This window comes from Penicillium hordei (genome assembly GCF_028827395.1).
Source record: "Penicillium hordei strain IBT 12815 chromosome Unknown utg000006l_segment0_segment0, whole genome shotgun sequence".
Lineage (NCBI taxonomy): Eukaryota > Fungi > Ascomycota > Eurotiomycetes > Eurotiales > Aspergillaceae > Penicillium > Penicillium hordei.
In genome coordinates, this window is record NW_026623147.1 from 2,463,061 (window position 1) to 2,479,648 (window position 16,588).

Consider the following 16,588-nt stretch of genomic DNA (forward strand, 5'->3'; position numbering starts at 1 on the left):
AGTAGGTAAGACGACGGTTTTTCAGACGCCATATATACTCTGTGGCTGGATTGTTGTTTTGCCTGGCATTAGCGCAGTCGGGGGAAGGTCCACTTTGTCTTCCAAGGGTTTGGATGTATATAGCACCAATACCACCAGATTGAACTCTGCGTGAGGTGGCACACTTGCATATGTACTTCGTACCGTGCTTACATTACCATTTCAGCTCCTTGAAAATTACAACGGTTTTTTAACCAGATGCTGACGCAGCCTTAAAACTGTGTTGCCTAGTGTGGTGCTGTCCAAAAATAGTTCTACTTTTCAAATGTCTTAGAGTGTCTTGAAACATTGAACTCTCAAAATCTCGAAGTAAACGTATTGATTGTAATTCAATCGGTATCCATCTGAGAATCCTTTTCTTGAACGTGTTGCCGAACGCCATCCAGGAACGCATCTACCGCATCGCCACCACCAAGGGGTACTCCACCTCTCCGCATAAATCCTCCATTAGCCACGGGGATCTGCAAGGCCTCACTGATACTCGGAAGCCCGCCATCACGGAGGGCTATAGTAAGGCTAGCCAAGCTTTGCATAAATTGGGGAGAACGAAGCACTTTTCGGAGAATATCTTTTTTCTGGGTGAGGTCAAGGGACAGGAGAGCAGCCTGGGCAAGTTCCGGGTCTGTATCGGCTTCCGAAGCCTCAGCATTGCCCTGGGCCAGCAAAAGTAGTGCGGGTGGCAAGAAGCTCAGAAGATGATCGACAGTAGTGGTATCAGCAGAATCGATAAATTGCAGCGTGATCGAGGGTGGAAGGAGGTCTTGGAGTGTCGTAGATGGTCGTTCGGGATCTTGGGATTGGCTCTGGCTCTGGCGGCCGCCCAGGGACTTCAAAAAGTCCTGGACAACCGACGCTGGATCTTCCTCGGTAGTTGCCCTGTAAGAACAGCATATTAGCTTGGGTGTCCTGGACCAAGGCTGTCAGAGATATGTACCTACGCTCGGCCACCATCGGCACCACCCTCTCGCGACTCTTGTCCCTCCTCACGCACGTCACCGCCGGTCGCATCGGGGCCGGCACCGCCGCTGCCTGTGCTGTGGTATCGGCCGCGATCATGGTCGGTGCCTTCCACGTCTTCCATGGTCTCATCGTCATCACCGCCCGATGGCCGTCGAGGAAGATTGGCGATCTCATGCTCTACATCAACATCCTCACCCTGCAGCAGAACATCGACAATTTCTCCAAGCTTCAAGTCACGAGGGCTAAACCAGCTTGGGTCGCCGTCCTCGTGCTGGGACTGGGACTGCATCCAGAACAGGTATCGCTGAGAGCTGGAGGAGAACTTCAGAACGAAGATCCGGCCATTCGTAGCGTCCCTACCGGATGGCTTGTAGGGAGTAAAGCTACCATCTGAAGGAATCATCACCAGGTCAAGCTCGGGCTCGTCAAGTGAGGCGCTGCGCGAGCGCCAGCAGAAGTGGATAAGATCATCTTCGGAGTAAAGATAAACATAGCCTGGGGTGGGCTTCGGCTTTACGGCGGCAGGAGTGCTAGAGAGCTGGATTAAAACTATCAGTAAACTTGCAATGGAGATAAGGGTACATCCGGATGATGGAGTTGATCATCGAACTATCCCAGTCGGGTCCGGAAAGTTAAGCTCACGTACATCCAGGTCGCAGATACCTGCTTTGAAGGTGATGATCGGAGCTATCGACATGTTGGGAATTTGATTCTGAACAGAGATCCAATAACAGATTATACTGTATTGACAGAATTGGCACCCTCCAGGTAGATAAAAGAAAGAGTTGTGGAGAATGTAAGAGATAGAGTATACAGAATGAGAGAGAGGCTGCGAGCAGTATACGTCAGTTGTTTGTGTCGAGCAGTGGTTCTGCGTCAGTGGTTTTACAGTTGCCCGTACAAAGTGGCCTTACAAATATGGCATCAATGTGCTGAGTTACCGCTTTCCAAAATTGGCTAGGGTTGTCGGTTAAACACGTGATAGGGCTTCGTACACACAACCCTCGACGAATTCCCGCACTGGAGCCGACTCCGCTTAGCCAGTCCAAGTCCTCACCCAAATCTCCAACAACCACCCCGACAACCATTCATCCTTCGCCAGCAGCCATCATGTCGGACGGCCAGACGAAGCAGTTCGGGAAGAGCCAGAGGGTCGTGCCCGCCGACAAGGCCCAGAAGTGGTACCCCGTGGACGATCAGTCGCAGCCCAAGAAAGTCAGTACACCCTATGAAGATGGGACGCCACAAAAAAGAGGAGGATATGCGACCGGCACACATCTGCCCCCGATGATTGCGACGATAGCACCGGTATTCTGAGGAAGAAAGAGCCTTTGTGAATTACGGGGCGACATCCAGCCAGACACCGGTGTCAATCGACGACACATGAAAAAAGTTCATCAAATATTGTGATCTTGTGCGAATCGCATTATCATCTGGGGAAGATGTCGCTATGGCGATGGAGATACTTGCGGATTCATCGGGAATCGCTGGGATTTGTGTGACATCAGAGACTAACTACTTTGTGTGTTTACAGGTTCGCAAGACCCTGCGTCCCGCCAAGGTCCGCGAGACCCTCGTTCCCGGCACCATCCTGATCCTCCTCGCTGGCCGTTTCCGTGGCAAGCGTGTCATCCTCCTCAAGTCCCTCGACCAGGGTGTCCTCCTTGTCACCGGTCCCTTCAAGATCAACGGTGTCCCTCTCCGTCGCGTGAACGCCCGCTACGTTATCGCCACCTCCAAGCGTGTCGACATCGCCGGTGTTGACGCCAAGACTGTTGAGAAGATCTCCGCTCCCGGATACTTCACCAAGGACAAGAAGGCTGAGCAGAAGACCGAGGAGGCTTTCTTCAAGCAGGGCGAGAAGGCCGAGGTACGCATCTTGTCTAGGATATCACATATTTACAGTGGTCAAGATACTAATTACTTTTTTGTCTTTACAGAAGAAGGTTGTTGCCAGCGCTCGCGCCAGCGACCAGAAGGCTATCGACCAGGCTATCCTTGCCTCGATCAAGAAGGAGGATTTCCTCGGCAGCTACCTCGCTACCACCTTCAGCCTCCGCAACGGCGACAAGCCCCACGAGATGAAGTGGTAAATGTGTGGTAGCCGCGGGTTCGGTAGATAGTTGGGGAGGACCATTTTTCCAACGAGGGGCGGCTCGATTGCAGATCGGCATCCTTTCGCGACTTTCGGGGGGCCGGTTTCATGAACCATGTCATGTAATTCCTACGGGATCCGTCAAAACACGTTTTTCACTTTTCTTATGATTTGCGGTTAATTCGGACATCCGGATGTCGTTCTCATGTTTCATGTTTCAAGAAACCCGTTCCCTTTGCGCGTGGCTGATTTTGCATGAAGCTGCGTTATGAAGAAAGACTTCAAGCAAAAAAAAAGATTAAAAATCACCTCGTTCCAGCAGGCGGGCTGGATTCTCTTTTATGTTCAGTATGACCTACTCCCATTTCAAGGTTCAGGCGGCAATCCAAAATTGGGCAATTCCTTCGATTCATCTATACGGTCATGTAATATCTTGTAAGACACTAAAATATAAGGTTGCTGGGCCTTGTCTGTAAGTGGATATTCGCATTGTGTGGAACTAAGAGTGTAAGATCTGAAGATCTAGGCGTGGACTATGAAGTATAAAACAAGTCTTGTCTTGACACAGTTCTCAATGAACGAGTACAATGGCTGCTCAGCTGTATTGCTGTGGCATGGTTGGGTGGCAAGTTAATAAGTTTTTTAATTTTAATATCCCGTTGATGAGTCTAATGCCACCACTCCGCCAGTCATTATTAGGGCTATGTACTAGTCATGAATACCATCTTGGCTGCTAATTGCATGACACTGAGATTAGCATTCAATAATTAGGTCATATCAAAATATTTTTGACATTAATAATGCTAACATTTACAAATACTATAAAGCTCAAAAATCTAACCTTTCTCGGATATATATTGTAGATTTGGATGATATATTTTGAACAATCCTAACTCATACTCCAAATAATAACGGTAACACAAAGACAAAGTCTACATAGCTGCAATCCCAATGATTCATCATATACTCGTCAATGGTCGTTTCATCGTCGCTTTGACTTTCCAGACCCAATAGCCTTTCGCTTCGCAGCCTCATACGCTCTCCGCATATCCCGCTCATCCGCCTCATCACCCGTCTCCTCGTCGCTATGCAGTTCTCCAACAGCAGTGCCAAGAATCCAATCCAAAACACCCCATGGGCCATAATTTCCACTTCCACCCATCAACAAATGCATATCTGTACGACGGGCCATCCCACCCAAGAATAGGGTTGTCGGCATGACAGTATATCCAGAGTATGTGAAGGTTTCCTCAACAGAGATAAACAGTAGATACAAAATATACGTAAGCATATGGAAGCGGAAGAGGATGGCCGGCGCATAGGTCGGAATGAACTTGGTAACCAGGTAGGGGATGGGGTGGTCGTAATGCGCGGTCAATGGGAACGGAGCAGACAGCGAATGATACCAAGTTTGGTGCCATCTGGCAAGCGTAGGAGATAGTTTGGAGTGGAGAGCGTAGCGGTGAAGGAAATATGAGAGGAACTATCAAAAGGAAAACCAGAATGTTAGCAAATTGGACCCATCAAAGAAAGTGCATAATAGCCATGTAGTCGGGAAATCCTAATATACTTACTTCTCGCCCTAACATCGCCAAGCTCAAATCCTTACATATTTCAAATGGCATAGGGAGCTTCATTGATACCTTGAGCGCACTGCGCTTGCCGAGCGTGCGGACAAGTATTGTCTCAAGTACGCCCTGCATAGCGATACCCAAGAATAAATTGAACAGCCCCCACCCAGCAATCTTGAGTTCCCTCGCATGGATCTTTCGTCGCCTCCTCCCACCCGGCAAGCCGGTCGCGCCATGCGCCTTGATGAGAACCGCGGCCGATGGGGTCAGGATATCGAAGAGGAAGAAAACAATGGACGGCAGTGCGTAGAAGATTACGCGCACGGCGATCGTTCCGAACATTTCCACGCGGAGTCGGGAATGCGACAGTACCAGCGTTGACCAAGTCATGTAGAAGAAGAGGAGATTCAGGCTGGTGCTGTAGGATGACAGGACTGGAATGAGAAAGACAGACATTATAGGTATTGAGAAGAGGGCATCCATCTTGATACTAGATTGAGCGGCGATTGCTGTTAATGGGGTTGAAATACTCGAGGGTGAATTTGGTTGTAGCTTGTGCTATCGCTATCGTCGAGTCTTTCGGCGGGGGGACGAGGGTTTTGTTTCTGTTTTCCAGCAATTCCTCTTTGTGCCGAAAATAGTAATCTGTGATCAGTTGCCATTCATCTTTGAGACAAAGACTCTTTGGAAACCCAAACTGGGCAGAGCAATTGGGAACAAAGAAACTTCGAGGTCGAAAATGCGGTGGCAGGATAAACGATAAGCTTGGTTATCTGCGTCATACGTCATCCTCTACGTTGTGAAATACGAATTTGAGCCTTTCGGCCTTTCATTAAGACATTGCTAAAAATACGAATATAGACGTGCCATTAATTTTCTTTCTTTCTACTGTACAATAATAATGTGTAACAGAGCCCAAAAGGAAAAGGATTTGAAGAATGTTTAGGTGTTAGGAGGGACAGGTGAAGGAGGCGCCGCCGTACAGACAGCGCTCAGGGTATCATGATACATGCAGCAGTTGACAGAGCATGTGAAGAAAACAAGAATACACCCGATCGTTACGTAGCCGGAGTATTGTTCGGAATCCCATTCTGCTTTCCCCAAGCGAACGCCTTGCTGCGAAGGTCTGGAATGACCTGGAGGAATACCAGGTTGCTGAGCCAGCTGAGCATAGTATCACCGACAATGCTATTTTTTGGGCTGGGCCCAAGAGCCGTTCCTTTCATAATGGAACCAACAAGATTGGTAGTGATCAGGTACTCCCCACGCTCTAGGGCACGGATAGAGATTTCGGCAACCTCCGATGGCGTCTGGGGCTTGTCGGCTTCTTCGAGCTTTTTGGTCAATTCAGGCTTGATCTTTTGCTCGTTGTCAAAGCCGGGCGAAAGAATGCCCATGGGGAAAATGGTGTGGATCTTGACATCCGCAGCCGGGGCATCACTGCGGTGCCGTTGGGTATAGGCTCCGTTGTACATTTCGATTTCCTGGCTCAGAGTATCGGATAGAGAACGAATGGCTGCCTTGGCAGGCGAGTACGGCGAATAGCCAGCGATGGGAACGAATGCAAGAGTGGAGCAGGTGAAGATGAGATGTCTCCGGGTTGTTTTCATCTGTCCACTCGGAGCAACGGGGTTCAGCCAGTTGCGTAGGGTGGCATGAGCTGTGTTGGCCGCAGTCCAATAGATTGTGTCCATTTGCTGTCGGTGATCTTGGATGGGCACATCAACGAAATATCCTGGGCGGGAGAAGCCCGCACAGCACCAAACAATGTCGGGAGCAGCTCCAGAATTCCACGTTGTGACTTCTGCGATGACTCTTTCGCACTCGACGGGATCGGTGAGATCGGCGCTGATATAATGGAACTTTTGCTTGAAGATATTCGCTGCCTTGGCCTGGATGATAGGTGAGCGATATTAATCAATTAATTATGGAGGGATGCCCGACCTTCATCTCATCGATGGCAGTCACCAGCTTGGATACAGTGCGCGCAACCACGACCACATTTGCGCCTTTCGCGGATAGCTCGAGTGCGACAGCTTTGCCCATGCCATCGGAGCCACCGGTAATTACCACAGTCTGTAAGATCCAGTCAGCACGTACCTCATGAATCACGTAGTCTTGCACACACCTGCCCCACGACATTGAACTCGTTTTGGGAACCGAAACCAAACATCTTAGCAATAGTGTAAAGAATAATAGTGCAAAGGAGTGCGGAAGCGCCCAATATCGGGGTTGATGTATTATTATAGGAGGACTGCAAGGAGGAGAGAAGTTGAGGCAAATGGAAACGAGGAATTAACTCGCGAGGATCCATCGTAGATGAATGGCAGCTGCGTCTGTTGATTGTCCTCGAAATGGAAGGCACACACACACGGGGTAGTAAATCAGCGATACAGAAATACCCGAGATCGTTCTGTTTTGGACGTTTCAAGGTGTGTTGTCGTAAGATTACTGGTATTTGGATTACCAAAAGTGCAAACAGAGCAAAGACACCCCACTTGAGGCTAGCGCAACCAAGGCGGTGAGAGGCCAAAAAATAATTTTATCACAGTTTATCGGACCGACTGAATTGGTTCACTGTCGTTCACTGTCGTTTGATTTCTACACGCAAAAATGGGCAGCAAAAAGAGAAAAGCCGGTCGCCCGGCGCAACCGAAAACAGTCCCTGAGCCCTCTAAGTTCGATATCGAAGAGCGATTCGAAGACTCGGAAGATGACTTCCAGACCGGCCGTGATCAGATTCTACTTGAGGAAGGCCCAGAGGCAAAGAGACGGCGGAGAGTTGCCGAGGAAGGTATGTGGCTCTAATGATGATCTAATTTGCTCAAATGGTGTCTTACTGATTGCCGCAGAGGAATTGATCCAACCATCCGACGAAGAAATCCTTGGCTATGAATCCGCAGACGAGGATGACGACCTTGAAGACTCAGAAGAAGACGAATATGATGATATGGGCCAGCCAAAGGGTGGCGCCGAATCCGAGGAAGAAGATGAAGGCATTGCTGCCTGGGGCTCATCAAAGAAGGATCTTTACAACGCAGATCAGATCGAGACCGAGGTCGATGCATTGGAGGAAGAGCAGGAGGCCAAGCGACTACAATTGAAGCAGTTGCAGGCTATGAATGAGGCCGATTTCGGGTTTGACGAGTCTGAATGGGTGGAATCCGGCAAGGGTACAGAGGACGGCGCTGATGCTGGCGTGGTAACTGAAGTGCTTCCGCAATTGGAGATCACCGAGGATATGGATACCGATGAGAAGCTGAAGATCCTGAAGTCGAGATACCCCGAGTTTGAACCCCTGGCGAAGGACTTTGTGGACCTTCAGAGCTCTTTCAAGGATCTTCAACAAGCAGCATCAAAGGCTTCCTCAACAGACGACGACTCAGAAGAGCCACAGCCATCCCCAGTGCCCGTGGTGAAATTCCGTGCGTTATCTGCATATCTTGGCACGATCAGCATGTACTTCATGCTCCTCTCCTCCCCATCTCCCGATGCAACTAGCGAACACGTTCCGATGACCCCCGCCGAACTCCGACAACACCCTGTCATGGGATCGCTTGTCAAATTCCGGAAGCTGTGGAACACTGTCAAGGATCTCGAGGAGCTTGAGGAGCCCGTTGAGGAGTCTATTCAGGAGACCAAGACCGAGACAACCAAGGCACCAAAGACCCAAGAGACCAAGAAGCCCAAACAGAAGAAGCTCAGCAAGGCCGAGATAGCACAGGTAGAAGCCGAAGCTCTCCGCGCCGAGCGTCTCCGCCAAACAGAGGCCGGCCTCGTCGATCTCGAGAAGCTAACCACCGAGCCTTCACGGAAACGCAAGACACAAAAGGTCAAGGCACCTCTCAAGGATGATGACTCTGACTTCGGTGACGAGGATGCCCTCACAGCCCATGAGGCAGAGGAGAAGGCCAAGCAGAAGCGCTCGCTCCGTTTCTACACCTCCCAACTGGCCCAGAAGGCCAACAAGCGCAATGCAGCAGGCCGAGATGCCGGCGGAGACGCCGATCTCCCATACCGCGAACGTCTGCGTGACCGCCAAGCCCGTCTTAACGTGGAAGCCGAGAAGCGTGGCCGCAAAGAACTCAACCCCGACCAGCAGCTGGGCGGTGATAGTGACGACGAGGATCGTCGCGTCGCCAAGGAGCTCCGCCGCGGTGAGGGTGCCAAGGAGGGCACCGATGACGACGAATACTACGACATGGTGGCATCCCGCTCCAAGCAACGTAAGGACGACAAGCAGGCTCGTGCAGATGCCCACGCTGAGGCCGAGCGCCTTGGCGGACAGGTTTACGAGAAAGAGGAGGTTGGTCCGGATGGCAAGCGTGCTATCACGTACCAGATCCAGAAGAATAAGGGTCTGCACGCGAAACGCAGCAAAGACTCGCGTAACCCGCGTGTCAAGAAGAGAAAGAAGTACGAGGATAAGAAGAAGAAGCTTGGCAGTACTAAGCAGCTGTACAAGGGCGGCGAGGGTCGTGGTGGATACGGTGGTGAGCTTACGGGTATCAAGAAGAACCTGGTCAAGAGTGTTAAACTGTGAATGTGTGCTTGATCATAAACTTCACGGTCTCTGTATGTTTTCATGGCGTTCACTGCGGGCAGTTTCAGGCATTCGATGTGTATATAACCCCGATTTCATCTTTTGGTTTACCGAAAGTTTCAAAAACTGTTTTACTCTTCTCAATCTATCTTCTCCTAGTAGGTATATGATGCGCTTGATCCCATCAGCGATTCTAGCTACTATGATCCCCATTTATGACTCTTGTCCCCGATCTCCGTACGAATGATGAGCTCCGTATATCCATGTAAAGACAGAACAATATCGACCTAAACATACCCTTTGCCCCTTTAAAGGCTGATAGCGTGTGGAGCTTTCCTATGACACAATGATACAATGTAGATAGTTCAACCTAGAGAAAATGGGAACAATGTATGGGATGCTTGACTTGGTGCACATGGTCGTATTTGGGATGTGTGAGATACTGTTAGCGTGCAAGTCGACAGCCTCACCATTTCGAAACGCTACACATGACATGACCAAGGTAAAAGAAGTGGTAAATTCATTATTATTTAATCTTCTGTTGCTATGAATGCAGTGGAGGTGGGCAAATATTTCATTCTCTTAATTGGATAGATCGATATCGCAAATTCGGCCAATTAATGATGACATGGGGTGTAAATGTATGTTGTACTTCGTAGGGCTATTTGGGATATCATTGGCCTCCGTGCACTTGGTGCCATAATAATAAATCCTTTCACTCGAACAAGCCTTCGAAGACTGCCTTGACATGGTCTGGACCACCTTGTGAGAAATCAATCTCCAGAAAACCTCTCGCTAGGGAGTCCTTGTAATAACGCTGTTAGCGGCTTTTTTTTTTTTTTTTTTTTAGAAGAAAAGGTTCGTACCGCTTCTTCGAGGTCCTGCATCTCCTCTGAGGATAGGACTGCACAGGCCGCGACAATATTCTCCCCTCTCGCTGAAAGAGATGCAATTTCGTTTGCACGAGATACAATAGCTGGGTCGATACCGTTGACTGCCGCACAACTAAACCGCACGTCAATAGCTTTTAAACAAAAAGAATGGGGCATGATAGAAAGGACGTACATGGTACCGAAGCTCTTGTTACTTCGCCCCGGACGAAAGCTGCTCGAACTGTAAGCATCATTCACTATTATTAACCCAGGAGCCAGTGCTCCTGTACATACTTGTAAAGATACGTGATCTGGTCCTCGACTTCCTGGGTTTCTTCGCAGACTTGAACTTCCATATGGCCAAGCTGGAGTCGAGGCCGTAAAGCGAGGAAGTTGTTCTCGAAAATCTCATGGAAATGAGTTGCTGCAATGACTTTAGCGGGGCTCTTGAGGCACAGCAGATAATCGAGTATGCCACAGGCAAGTCCGATGCCATCTGAATGCGCTAATTAGCCAGCATCAAGAGCGATATCTAGACAGGACAAACCGCTTTCGTTGGTTCCCTTCCCGAACTCATCGATGATGACCAAGCTTCGATTTGTGACTTGTTTTAGGCAGAGAGAGATTTGCTGCAAATCGTTCATGAATGTGCTTTGGACCTAAAGACAAGTGAGCCTGCCAAGTCCGAGACTTTATGCAGAAAGTTTAAGATACCTTGGAGACACTCTCTTGGGTATTGATTTTGGTCAAGATCTTATCTGTGACTCCCAATTCCGCGCTGTCTGCAGGAACAAAACTGTGGCTATTAGCCTTTGTATGACCATCTTAATGGAAGAGACATACCTCCCAATCTGCGCTAGATAGACAATCAGGGCAACCTGGTTCTAAGTCAGAAAATTAGTCACACAAAGACAAAATAGAACTTGCCTGCTTGATATATACACTTTTCCCGGAGTAGTTCGGTCCAGTTAAGAGCAGCATGCTGGAATTGGAATCTACGGATGAAGCAGCATCATTGGTCTCGGACTCGTTTCCACCGACAAGCACTGTGTCATTTGGCACATAGGATGAAACAGTCAATTCTTGAAGAATATGCCTGCCATTTGTCAGGGATGTCGAAGAATGATTGTTGGTGAAGTCTTACCGGCCACCCTTAATTCTGATCACATTTTGTTCAACCATCCGTGGTCTAGCCAGCTTATAAAAGCTAGCTGCCTGTGTGAGAGCAAGAAGACTATGGAATTTGTATCAGCGGACTTCGCATTATGTCCCACAAGAACTAACCTATCAATATCTCCACAAATATCAGACGCATCGACGAGCACATTCTCATATCGAAGAACCCTCTGCGCCAAGTCGTACACAATCTCGATTTCTTTCTCTGTTAAGGTGCGCCTTTTAGTTCTCCATCTCCATGGTTTCCCATTAATTCAGCAGGCTTACCACAGATAAAACCGTATATATCCCCCAACTTCTCATCCATCTCTCTCATGCGGAAGTCTTTGAAATACGCCTGATTCTCCGTGATGAACATTAATTCCCACTCGTCATCGGAACCAGTATAGACCGCGGCACCACGATAATTGAGTGGAATGGCAATGTTAAACCCAAGCTGAGGGAAGTAAACAACATTGATGTCGACATCGAGAGTCGCTGGGATTGTTGCGGCAATGTCGAGCGCAACGTGCTTGAGAAGGCTGTTGAGACCATCGTATTTGTCTTTGACTCTATCAAGATCTCTGTCAATCCCTTGCTTAACCACTGTTCTTCCTTGCTCTTCGGAGTTATCAATATCGACCTAAAAAGTTAGATGCCTTAATAATTCCTATTAAAAAGGGCCTTACAATTTCTTGAACCATACGACCAAGTCTGTACAGCTGAGCTGCTTCAAAGACTTTGAGAGCCTGCAAGAAGTTAGTACACGAAGAACTGAGATACCTATTAGGGATTGACCTTGCTTCGGAGAGTCAGGCTGTGCGCGCCAGATACCTCCCACAGTGCATCATTGATGTCGATAGAGTAGAACGCAAACTAGTCAGTCACTCCATTAGTATCACAATGCAAGAGCTATCACCCTGGCATAGACAGATGGTAGCAAATTAAGCATACAGCAAGAAGGCTAGCCCAAACCGTAGTTTTGAACCCAGTAACTTTAGCACTGCCAGTACTAATTCCCTTGCGAAGATTGATCATGACAGGTCTGAGGTTTTTGATGTGTTTCAGTGCTTTGGTCATCTTCTCCAACGCAGCAAGATTGTCCGGGCGGGAGAAGACTCCTATAAAATCATGCCGTTCACGAATCGTAGCTAGATCCATGCTTGGACGGAAAAATGTTTGCTTGAGTCTTGCCCTACCCTGGGGGGTGTATGCAAAGTGTTGGAAGAGCCCATAGACCGAAAGACCCTCTTTACCTGAAGCTGACTTTTTCCCTGGGCCCTGATTAAACATGTTCGGGTGTGACTCCGACTGGATAATCTGGAGAGAGGTGAAGGTGTTGCTGTTGATCCACATCGTATCCCGTAGGTTGAACATCTGCAGTGCTTGAATCCGATACTCATTTCCTTCTTCAAGGGGGCTAGGTGCCGCGGCTCTTCGTCGCTGCAGGTAGGTGAGTATGGCTCCTGCGCAGCCAATAGTCACGGGGTTCTCCATGTCGACGGAGCTTGAGATGTGCAACAGTCTTCCTTCTTGGAGTGTGAAGCCCATCTCTTCTGGGTCCACTTCTTCCGGTCCGGCAAGGCCATTTTGAGGCACGAAAAACCGGATGCGTTGTTCGTGTGTAGATGAAATTTCTAAAGCCAGGAGTTTGCTTTCTGCATTGGAGTAGCTGAACTCCGGCGTTGGACGAATGTCTATCTGGTAAGGAAGGTAGATAGAAGAAACTGGACAGACATTATCAGCATTTTCTTGCACTGGAAAGCGTCAAAGAGCTCCAGGGGAAGGCAAATGTACCATCTTCTTGTGCGAGGTTTTGATCTTGATTCTGCGAACTAAGATCGACACGAGGAGGTGTCAAAACCACTGTAGGTTTGATTTGGAGAAGCACTGCGTATGCCCCAATTAGCACTTCAAATCTAGACATAAACAAATAATAAACCCACGAGCGTCGATTGTCTCCATATCCCCTGACCGACTGTCTCCAAGCAGATATATCCTTTCTTCTTCGGTTGAGTAGTATGAGCACCCCACAGTTCCATGGTCCTTCATGTCGATGGCAGCAATGACATGGTCATCGAAGTCATCACCAGTAGCCCCCACCGAACGATCTGTTTCGACCCTAGTATCTGTAGGAAACGGAGTGCGCAACTGACTTGCTGATGAAATGATAGGAGTTTGAGGGGGACCACTTGAATTGCTGAAGGCTTGATTTGATGGCGCCCTGTGGCCCAGTCGTCGCCCAGAGGTATGAGGTGTGATTGGAGGGCGGGAAGCTGGTGTTCTCTTTCTTTTTAATGAAGACATCTTGCCAAGGCCAATGGAATTGGGGCCCCTAGAAATGCGATGAGAAAGGGAAATGATGGATTTCTATTAATGGGAAGTCGGCCTAGTCACCTGTCCACGGGTCGTCCTTCGAGCCTACATAAAACAAGCAATATGATCAATATGATTAGAACTGGATTATTGTACAATAAGTGAGTGGACTAGTATACAAACTCATACAGTCATGATATGTTAAGAGGAGATCCGACATGCAATCGAAAAATTCCCAAAAAAGGTGATACAAATCGTACGCATCACATAAGAACGCTAGATTTCATGTTTTCGTTTATTTTTGCGTGATTACCGCCAGGCTAGACTTAGCTTCATCAAGAGAAACTTGGACAGTTTGACCAGAGACAACTTCACCTCGGATGATCTTATCAGCCAAGCGGTTTCCAATCTCTTTGGCAATGAGACGGTTCAGAGGCCGGGCACCAAATCTCGGGTCGTAGCCTTTCTCACACAGCCAGTTCTTGGTCTCATCGTCAACCTGCAGAGTCATACGGCGGTCATCGAGTCTGGCCTGAAGCTCTTTGATTCTGATGTCGACGATATCACGTAGCGCATCCTTCGATAGGCGCCTGAAGATGATGAATTCATCAATTCGGTTCATGAACTCAGGTGGGTATGCGCTCTGAACCACATCCATAACAGCCGCTTTGACCTTTTCTGGGAGCTCGGCATCACCAGAGTCTTTAATTGGGTGCATGGGGTCTGCTCCGACCAGGATACTAGCTCCAAGGTTTGAGGTCAACACAATCAGGGTATTTCGGAAATCGACCTTGTGTCCTTGGGCGTCTGTCAAGAAGCCCTCATCGAGAACCTGCAGCAGTAGCGCTGAGATATCGCGATGCGCCTTTTCGAATTCATCAAATAAGAGAACAGCGTAAGGCTTCCGTCTGACAGCCTCGGTAAGCTGGCCAGCATCATCATATCCGACATACCCGGCAGGGGAACCTATAAGACGACTAATTGTGTGCTTCTCCTGGAACTCACTCATATCAAACCGCAAAACGGCAGTTTCGGTAGAGAAAAGGAACTCAGCCATCTTCTTGCAGAGCTCAGTCTTTCCAACACCGGTGGGACCAAGGAACATGAATGAGGCCATAGGGCGGTTTTCTCCGCTGAGACCAGCTCTCTGCATGCGCACAGCGTTTGCCACAGCAGAAAGCGCTTCGTCTTGTCCACGGACTGATTTTCGGAGTGTGTCCTCCATATGAATCAGCTTCTCCACGTCTCCAGCCATGAGCTTGTTAACGGGGATGCCTGTGGTCCGAGAGACGACATTTCCAATGTCATCTGCAGTAACTGAGTCATGAATCAAAGTTTGATTTTGAGGATCCTGTTCAGCGCCCTCTTTAGGTAACTTGGCTTCGAGGTCTGGGATGGTAGAGTATCTCAACTCTCCAGCCCTGGCAAAGTTTCCTTCGCGTTGCGCTTGTTCAAGTTCAAACCGAGCGCGTTCCAAATCCTCCTTGGTGCGTTTGATAGCATCAATCTCGGCCTTCTCCTCCTCCCAGGCCTCGGTCAATTTATCGGCCTCTGTTTGCTTGGTCTTCAGGTCTTCTTGAAGCTTTTCCCGCCGTTCGCGGCTGGCAACATCCGTTTCCTTGCGAAGAGACTCAAGCTCGATTTGGATTGTGGTGATGTCACGCTCGAGTTCCCGAATTGAGTCGGGCTTTGACTCCTGCTGCAAGCGTAGAGCCGATGCAGCCTCGTCGACAAGATCAATTGCTTTGTCGGGCAGGAATCGATCGGTGATATATCGGTTGCTGTAAGTAGCTGCGGCTACTAAAGCACCATCTGTAATTCTGACACCATGGTGTACTTCGTATTTGTTCTTGATGCCCCGAAGAATGGAAATAGTTGAGGCGACCGATGGCTCACTCACCAGAATAGGCTGGAACCGTCGGGCAAGGGCCACATCCTTTTCAATTAATCGATATTCATTAAGAGTAGTGGCGCCACAGCATTGAAGCTCGCCTCGCGACAGAGCAGGCTTGAGCAGATTACTAGCATCAATACTGCCCTCGGCCTTGCCCAGCCCCAGCAAAGTGTGGAGCTCATCAATGAAGAGGATCACCCCACCTTGCGCATCCTCCACTTCCTTCAGGACGGCTTTCAGACGCTCCTCAAAGTCGCCCCGGAACTTGGCTCCCGCAATTAAAGAGCCTAGATCCAATGAAACAACCCGTTTATCTTTAATGCTCTCCGGGACATCTCCTTGTACAATCCGCTGAGCCAATCCTTCGAGAACGGCGGTCTTACCAGTTCCAGCAGAACCGATCAGCACCGGATTGTTCTTAGTTCGCCGGGATAGAATCTGAATAGTTCGATGAATCTCGGCGTCTCGTCCAATGACTGGGTCCAGCTTGCCAGCTCTAGCTTTCTCCGTGAGCTCAATACCATACTTTTCGAGTGCTGGTTTCTCGTCCTCTCCACTCATATCCATGCGGTGGGTGCCGCCCGGGGGGTGTGGACGACCCCCCTTGGCATAGTGGCGGACAGCTACTGGGCTATGGTTGACGGCTGGTAGAACGATAGAGGCGCAGGGCAGTATGCTTGTTCTCGGGATCGGGGACAGAAGACGGGTCGATGATAGGTGAGGCGTTCGCAGAAGCCGGCTGCGGGCATTGAGGGATAATCTCGCCGCCATGATGTAGATAATGGAAATCAGGCCTTGGGAGAGAAAAACAAAAAGCCGTGAAGTAACCCAAGACCTGAAATGTCACTGGTATAGCTTAAATATCAACAACCGAGGTCCCTCGAGAGGCTTCTCGAAAGATCCACATAGCGAACGCTAAGTGGTGGAGAGCTCTGAAGCTCCGTCACCAGTTAGTCACCTGACTAGTCAAAGCTGAGGTCACCAGTCAATCACATGACCAGCCCAGACAAGCTATGTCGCCAATAAGCATAAGTCACCTGACCAGTCTTCGCTCTTCCACGTTTTTCCGTGACTCCGTTAGAGATTTTCCGTAACAAAAAAAAAATCCTCCCTTTTTAACCCCTCCCACATCTACTTTCTTCT

General features: G+C 49.1%; 7 protein-coding genes across 7 annotated transcripts; 2 read left to right on the forward strand and 5 right to left on the reverse strand.

The window, feature by feature from the left end:
* Positions 1–342: 342 nt before the first annotated feature.
* Positions 343–1,696, reverse strand: N7537_011571 (uncharacterized protein; the record flags this gene model as incomplete). The annotated part of the gene is made up of 3 exons (XM_056902625.1): positions 343–915; positions 978–1,537; positions 1,646–1,696. 3 exons carry the CDS (start codon positions 1,694–1,696, stop codon positions 369–371), a joined length of 1,158 nt encoding a protein of 385 aa, XP_056747912.1. The 3' UTR covers positions 343–368.
* Positions 1,697–2,109: 413 nt separating this feature from the next.
* Positions 2,110–3,092, forward strand: N7537_011572 (60S ribosomal protein eL6; the record flags this gene model as incomplete). Its single annotated transcript, XM_056902626.1, has 3 exons — positions 2,110–2,214; positions 2,534–2,869; positions 2,940–3,092. 3 exons carry the CDS (start codon positions 2,110–2,112, stop codon positions 3,090–3,092), a joined length of 594 nt encoding a protein of 197 aa, XP_056747913.1.
* Positions 3,093–3,616: 524 nt separating this feature from the next.
* On the reverse strand, positions 3,617–5,148 carry N7537_011573 (sterol desaturase family protein; the record flags this gene model as incomplete). Its single annotated transcript, XM_056902627.1, has 3 exons — positions 3,617–3,701; positions 4,093–4,577; positions 4,669–5,148. 3 exons carry the CDS (start codon positions 5,146–5,148, stop codon positions 3,617–3,619), a joined length of 1,050 nt encoding a protein of 349 aa, XP_056747914.1.
* A 575-nt stretch (positions 5,149–5,723) lies between these two features.
* On the reverse strand, positions 5,724–7,114 carry ksrA (3-dehydrosphinganine reductase; the record flags this gene model as incomplete). The annotated part of the gene is made up of 3 exons (XM_056902628.1): positions 5,724–6,557; positions 6,610–6,741; positions 6,794–7,114. Coding segments are annotated over 3 exons (1,287 nt in total), but the record flags the coding sequence as incomplete, so codon positions are not given.
* A 164-nt stretch (positions 7,115–7,278) lies between these two features.
* On the forward strand, positions 7,279–9,208 carry N7537_011575 (something about silencing 10 family protein; the record flags this gene model as incomplete). The annotated part of the gene is made up of 2 exons (XM_056902629.1): positions 7,279–7,459; positions 7,518–9,208. The coding sequence occupies 2 exons, from the start codon at positions 7,279–7,281 to the stop codon at positions 9,206–9,208; spliced, it is 1,872 nt and encodes a 623-aa protein (XP_056747916.1).
* Positions 9,209–9,923: 715 nt separating this feature from the next.
* Positions 9,924–13,542, reverse strand: N7537_011576 (MutS family protein MSH5; the record flags this gene model as incomplete). The annotated part of the gene is made up of 16 exons (XM_056902630.1): positions 9,924–10,013; positions 10,075–10,213; positions 10,274–10,312; positions 10,375–10,576; positions 10,628–10,739; positions 10,795–10,876; positions 10,924–10,958; positions 11,023–11,176; positions 11,225–11,314; positions 11,365–11,461; positions 11,524–11,878; positions 11,925–11,984; positions 12,034–12,111; positions 12,190–12,962; positions 13,033–13,125; positions 13,182–13,542. 16 exons carry the CDS (start codon positions 13,540–13,542, stop codon positions 9,924–9,926), a joined length of 2,760 nt encoding a protein of 919 aa, XP_056747917.1.
* A 304-nt stretch (positions 13,543–13,846) lies between these two features.
* On the reverse strand, positions 13,847–16,216 carry hsp78 (chaperone ATPase HSP78; the record flags this gene model as incomplete). The annotated part of the gene is made up of 1 exon (XM_056902631.1): positions 13,847–16,216. The coding sequence occupies one exon, from the start codon at positions 16,214–16,216 to the stop codon at positions 13,847–13,849; it is 2,370 nt and encodes a 789-aa protein (XP_056747918.1).
* Positions 16,217–16,588: the final 372 nt, after the last annotated feature.